General features: G+C 44.8%; 1 protein-coding gene across 1 annotated transcript; it reads left to right on the forward strand.

Annotated features, from left to right (window-relative positions):
- Positions 1–378: 378 nt before the first annotated feature.
- LOC120736024 (nuclear factor 7, brain-like) lies at positions 379–4,459 on the forward strand. Its single transcript, XM_040035953.1, has 2 exons — positions 379–564; positions 2,740–4,459. The coding sequence occupies exon 2, from the start codon at positions 2,749–2,751 to the stop codon at positions 4,438–4,440; it is 1,692 nt and encodes a 563-aa protein (XP_039891887.1). The 5' UTR covers positions 379–564; positions 2,740–2,748; the 3' UTR covers positions 4,441–4,459.
- The last annotated feature ends 2,297 nt before the right edge of the window (positions 4,460–6,756 follow it).

The raw sequence follows: 6,756 nt of genomic DNA on the forward strand, positions 1-6,756 counted from the left end.
CTCCCACCCACTCCATGACATGCTGGTCAGTCACAGGAGCACGTTCAGTGAGAGACTGAGATAACCGAAAAGCACCACTGAACAACACAGGAAATCTTTCCTGCCTGTGGCCATCTCCCTGTACAACGCATCCACTTAACACACTGGTTACTGCTACAACTACACATGTTTCTTTTCCAGCTATTTATTAATGAGTGACTTATGTATATATATATATATATATGTATATATTGTACTATTCTTAGTTAGCGTATTGTCTGTCTTGTCTTAATGTTGGTTTATGTTGGTTTATAATGGAGCACTGTAACAAAAAATAATTTCCCCCAGGGATCAATGAAGTATTCTGATTCTGATTCTGATTCTTGCATCTTACATCCTATAGATTTACGGATGTGCTCTTAGGCAAACAAGCTCAGGTGAGCGAAAGAATTTATTGGTTGCTCGCAGTCATGGGTGTGTGCACGCTTGCCTGAAAAGGTTTCAGTGTATTTCCATAACAAGGAAGAGTAACATTAAATAAATTCATTCTTCCAGCGGCACAGCAGAGGACTCTTAGACACACAGGTTAGTACAATTTCAGTTACCTTAAAATGGCAGCAGATTATAAGATGAAATAATCAATTATCATAATCAATCATTATTGTAACTGCTTCAGATATTCAGATGGAGTTTTTCTGTTGATTTTACATAATTATAGTAAAGCTCATATATTTTTGCCTTTTATGTTTATTGCTTTTAAATTTGTCAGAAGTGTGGCACTATTTAACTGGCAGTGTGTCTATTTTAACACTAGCACACAGGAACCAGTTCTGTAATGGGTGACTGGTTAATCAGCGCACTTCTTTTCTACATTTGCATGTTATTTTTATCTAACAGTAACATTCCAGTGAGATCAGGGTTCAACATCTAAGTACACTTTGGCATGCAGACAGGAGCAGGCAGTTTTTAAACCTTCCAGTGAGTAGATGATCTACTCTAACTCCTGAGCTTATTTTTTTGTCAAGCCAAACATCAGAGATGGGCAGCAACACATGTAATCAGATTACTTTTTTCAAGTAATGAGTAAAGTAAGGGATTACTATTGCAAAAAAGTAATTAGATTACCCTTACTTTCCCGCAAGCATACTGCATTACTGCAACACTGGGCAAAGCTCCGGCTGTTCCACTTCTACTAAAAACATGCTGGAATATGCAGAAAATTGGTTTAAATATTAAACAATTTCTTCATGTCAGAGAGGTGTTGCATATTATTTAATTTTTGCTTGATGCAATGTGCACAAAGTTAAAAGATTAAAACAAATATTACAAGTTTTAAAGAGACTTTATCATTTGATTACATTTTACATGATCAATTGTGCATAAAAAAATGGAATTGGGCTGAAAGGTCCATTGCTTTATTACCTATTCAGGTTGTGTATCATGTTTTTAACAATGAAGTAACTAATTACTTTTGAAAATAAGTAATCAGTAAAGTGACGTGATTACTATTTTGGAGAAGTAATCAGTAATTAGTTACTAATTACTTTTTTCATGTAACTTGACCAACAGTGGGTACAATAGCCATCTTCATGTATTAGATGCTTTTTATTGCCAATGTTTGAAAAGATGTTACAATTCATCAGCCATTCCCAGAGTCAAGAGTTCTGTACCCCACTTAAAAACCAGAAAATCCTACGGCACACTTAAATTTTCAGTCTAATCAAAATACAAGAAAATGGATTTATGTAATGATACATTACCTTAAACATTTATGAAGAAAAAAACATACAAACAACATAGACTGCTGTGTTAGGAGACCTGGGACGTTGACCCAGAGTTTAGAGTTTTCTTTACTATTGTACTTTGATTCTGCAATTATTTATTGTTTCTAGTCTTTTGGTTTCTTTGTTAATGTTGTGGTTTCTGTCTGTGTTTCTTAGTTGCTCTGTCTCCCCTTCCTGCTATGTCCCCTTGTCAAGTCCACGTCTCTGTGTTATGTTTCCTGTTTTACTTTGAAAGTCCATGTCTAATGTTAATGTATCTGGTTTTGCTTCCCATGTCTCGTTAGCCCTGATTTGCCCCAGCTGTGTTTCCCTCCTGTCTCTCATTCCCTGATTGCTCCCTCTGTGTATTTAAGCCTTGTGTTTCTCTGTGTCAGTGTCGTGATCTACTATTATTCTGTACTGCCTGCCTGCCTGCCTGCCTGCCTGCCTGCCTGCCTGCCTGCCTGCCTGCCTGCCTGCCTGCCTGCCTGCCTGCCTGCCTGCCTGCCTGCCTGCCTGCCTGCCTGCCTGCCAGCCAGCCAGCCAGCCAGCCAGCCTGTTTCATTTTTGATATTTTTTTTTAGTTTAGTTATGGTTTTCAGCAAAGCTGCTTCAAGTCTACTTTTTGTCTCCAAGAGTCTGCACTTTGGGTCCACCAATCCTACCTGCATGCAGCCTTTACTTGACATGCTGGCTATTGATTGCTAATATTACCCTATGGTAGCTAGGAAAGTCTGGCCCCCGCGTCCTGACAATGATAGCTAAAAAAATATGGATTGGTGGATGGATCTGAACTTTAGTGCATTATGTGTTATTTTACTTCCCTTCACACAAAAAATAATAATTTTAGGCATGCAAAAAATTTCTGAAGCGTACAATTTCACACACACAGTGTTATTAAACATATTTAAAATATATGAATTTTTTTATGTTTTTAAGAAAAGTTTTTTGCTCCGTTTATAACACTGATGTGAATCATTCTCTCTTTTGGCTGCAGATCATCAACATGACGGCTGCCAGCTATCTTCTGACTGAAGAGCAGCTTTTGTGCTGCATCTGTCTGGACGTGTTCAGGGATCCCGTCACACTCCCATGTGGACACAACTTCTGCAAAGACTGCATCACGGAACATTTGAATTTTAATTCCCAGCGCAAGTGTCCCATGTGCAAAGAGCAGGTGGATAGGAAATATAAGCTCGGTGTGAATACTTTCATATCTGAGATGGCTGTTCAGTTTAGAAAAACTGTTGGAAAGAAAGCTGATGATAGCTCAGAACAACACAATGCCATACAAGAAAAAGGTTCTTATGATGCTCCTGCTGCACCTAAACGGACATCCCTGAAGTCCTGCCTGTTCATAACTCTTAGCTTAACCTTTCTTACACTCTTCTTTGTAGCTAATCTACATTTTCATCAAACAGTGTCCATCTTAAAAACTCACAAGCTGTTTAATACTGTGGAGAAAGAAGAAGACAGGATGTGTGCTGAGCATGGCAAACCTTTGGACTTCTATTGCAAGAATGAACAAATGATCATATGTCAGTCATGTGTGGACACAGATCACAGATTTCACCGGGTAGTTCCCCTGAAAGAGGAATACGAAGCAAAAAAAACACAACTTGGGATAACAGAGGCTAAAATTCTGCACATGATCCAAGAGAGACAAAGAAAAGTCAACGAGCTCAAACAATCTTTCAAGCTCAGCACAGAAGCTGCAGAAAGAGAGACAGCAAATGGTGTTCGGGTCTTCTCGGCTCTGATTAAGTCTCTGGAAAGAGCTCAGGCAGAGCTAATCGAGATGACTGAAGAGAACCAGAAAAGGACAGAGAAACAGACCAAAGTTTATATCACAGAGCTGGAGCAGGAGGCCTTTGAGCTGACGAGGAGACGTGATGAGATGGAGGAACTCTCACGCACTAAAGACCGTCTTGGTTTCCTCCAGAGCTTTCCGTCCCTGAATGCTGCTCCACCCACCAAAGACTGGACAGATGTCAGCATCTGTCCAGCAATATATGAGGGAATCACAAGGACAGCTTTGGTGAAAGCTGTGGATGAGCTGACAGAGACCATCAGAAATGAGGTGAAGATGATACGAGACGCTCAGTTCAACAACATTCGGCAGAATGCGGTGGATGTTACTTTGGATCCCGATACGGCACATCCTGCTCTCATCCTGTCCAATGATGGGAAGCAAGTTCATTGTGGTGATGAATGGAAGGAACTGCCGGACAGCTCAAAAAGATTTGAACCTGCAATTTCTGTTTTAGGGACACGAGGCTTCTCTTGTGGAAGACTTTACTATGACGTCCAGGTTAAAGGAAAGACTGGGTGGACGTTAGGAGTGGCCAAAGGGTCGGTCAATAGGAAGGGAGAAATTAAACTTAACCCAGAGAACGGCTACTGGGCTATATGTCTGAGGGACAGAAATGAGTACTTTGCACTTGCTGCCCATCCTGTCCCTCTCTCTGTGAATGATCACCCAGAGAAGGTGAGAGTTTTTGTGGATTATGAGGAGGGTTTGGTTTCCTTTTATGATGTAAATGCTGCAGTTCTTCTTCACTCATATACTGGCCAAACCTTCACAGAGAAACTTTATCCATTTTTCAGTCCTGGTAGTAGTGACAGTGGCACAAACACTGCCCCCCTAGTCATCACTCCTGTCAAACAGCAAAGATTGGACTATTTTTTTTTTAACTAGTATATTTGGTTGTTTGGATGTAATTTTGTTTTAGTTGGTGGGTCTTGAGGGTATACCCTTGGTTTTAGGTTTAAAGGAGGCTCACTAAAATCAATGTTTCACTTAGAAAAGCTGACATTTAGAAAGAAATTATTTCAAAGGAATTTTTTATTCAGGTAAATGTATGTATTTTAGTTTATTTTAGAAAGGAGTATAGGAGTAGGAGTATTTTGGAAGAAATTAAAACAGTATAATTAAACTTTAATGAGCATCTTAACGTCCCCTGTTTACATTGAAATTAAACTTTGTTATTATGGATGTGTGCTATATTGTAAATATCATACCATAAAATAACATGTACATGAAATACACTAAAATTTCTTATTTTTTAATATTGTTTAATATTGTAGCTGCTCAGGGCTGTTTGGGATTTTGACAGCTATGTTCTGTTGTTCCAGGTGGCAGCATTATGTTGCCATGGTTACAGGTGATGCTCCTTTTTTTTGTTACGCTAGAGCTGCGCCAAGTGGTTGTGTTAGTGTTAGTCTGTTGAATGCTAAACGATTGTGCTCCCTGGCTAACACTGCGGGACGCCAGACCGGACATTACCTCTGTCTCCTCCTTGTCTGAGCTCGCCACATTGGTGTCAGAAGTGGGATAGTTCACCCTTGCCAGAATGGAGAGAGATATTCAGAGGCTGGAGCAAGCCGTCGAGGACGCAACAGACGCTAGGACAATGCTTCGTGGGCTGCCTCTGGCGACCAATATGCCAAGCCCCCGACAGCAAGCAGTGATGCCTACAACACCAGCTAAGGTACCGAAATACAACGGGCTAACTCCGCTAGAGCCCTACCTCTCACAAGTATGGCTAGCTGCGAGGCATAGTGGCTGGAGCGACGAAGCGTTGGAAGGAGATGCACTGCAGGTACTCCTTGACCTAGCCCCGGCAGAGCAGCATGAGCTCCAGGCCCTCACCATGGCACTCGAGAGGTGATTTGGGCAGCGGCACTCCACTGATCAGACCAGGGAGCAGCTGACCAACCGGAGCCGCTGGACAGGGGAGAGCCTGGGCACCTTTGCAGCTGATGTGTTGCAATATGCTCGTCGTGGCTACCCGGAGTTCCCAGCAGCAGCCCATGAGGAGCTTAGCCTGCATGCTTTTCTGCGAGGACGCTTTCCAGAGCGACTGCGCCAACACGTCCACCTGGCCATGCCTTGAACCCTCTGTGAGGCGCTCCTTGAGGCTGAAAGGGCTGAGCTGGTGCTCGCCTCGTGACCTAACCAGCAGGTGACCCCCCCAAACTACCCCCAAATCAGAGCTGCAGACTGCGACAGGGAGGGATAGGCTGCAGAGATATGCCAGCTGCAGCCCTCGGTGCCCCAGAGGCATCCCCGTCGACCGACTGGCCGCTGCTACCAGTGCGATGAGCCTGGCCACCTGGTGCGTGACTGCCTGGCGCCCACCCCAAAGAACAGAACTACGTGGCCTCAGGGAAACGAGAGGGGGAGCGGTGTGGCGAGGGGACCACCGCTCCAGCTTCCTGCCCCCCCTCCAAGAACGATGCACGGTGGTGGGCCTAGTCAGGCACATCAAGGGACTCTACCTGAGCTGCTGTGTTGAGGATCAGCCCTGTCGGGCCCTGGTGGATGCGGGGTCTACCATTTCCCTAATACGACCTGGGGTGCTCCCTAGGACGTCCGGGCCGCTTGTGATGGGTTGATCACCCACTGACACCCAGCTGATGACGGTGACGGGGGAGAGGACTGACATGCGGGGGAAGAAACTGTTGTGGATCTGAGTGAAGGATCTGGAGGTGGTGCATGACTTCTGGCTTGCTGACATCCAAGACCAGTGCATCATCGGCTTTGATCTGCTGACCTGCTGGGGGGCCTGCATTGACACCGTGAAGCTGGCGATCACTCTTGGTACAGAGACTCTGGCCCTCCAGTGCAGTCAAAAGCTGGGAACAGAGGAAACCAGAGACAGACAAGCCGGGCTTCAGGCAGCTGCCACTCAACAGACTTCGGACGCCGGTGGCTCTGGACCATCTCTACCCCAGTCTCTAGGCCCGACAAACCTCCCTCGACCAAGACAACCCAAGCTGTTGATGACCTGTGGCCGCGCCAGTGGTTGAGGTGCCTCCTGGACGAGAATGTGGACATCATTGCCGCTAGAGACAGAGACTTCAGGCAGATGCGGCTGGTTCAGCACACCATCGACACCGGCTCTGCTCAACCGACAGGGGGAGCGGGCCCAGGAGGCACTGGGCGTGGCTACTGCTCGGGCCACAGCAAGCGGAGAGGGATGGCTCTCGTTGACCATGCAGCAGCTGAAGC

This window comes from Simochromis diagramma, unplaced genomic scaffold (assembly GCF_900408965.1).
Source record: "Simochromis diagramma unplaced genomic scaffold, fSimDia1.1 OVJJ01000816.1, whole genome shotgun sequence".
Classification (NCBI taxonomy): domain Eukaryota; kingdom Metazoa; phylum Chordata; class Actinopteri; order Cichliformes; family Cichlidae; genus Simochromis; species Simochromis diagramma.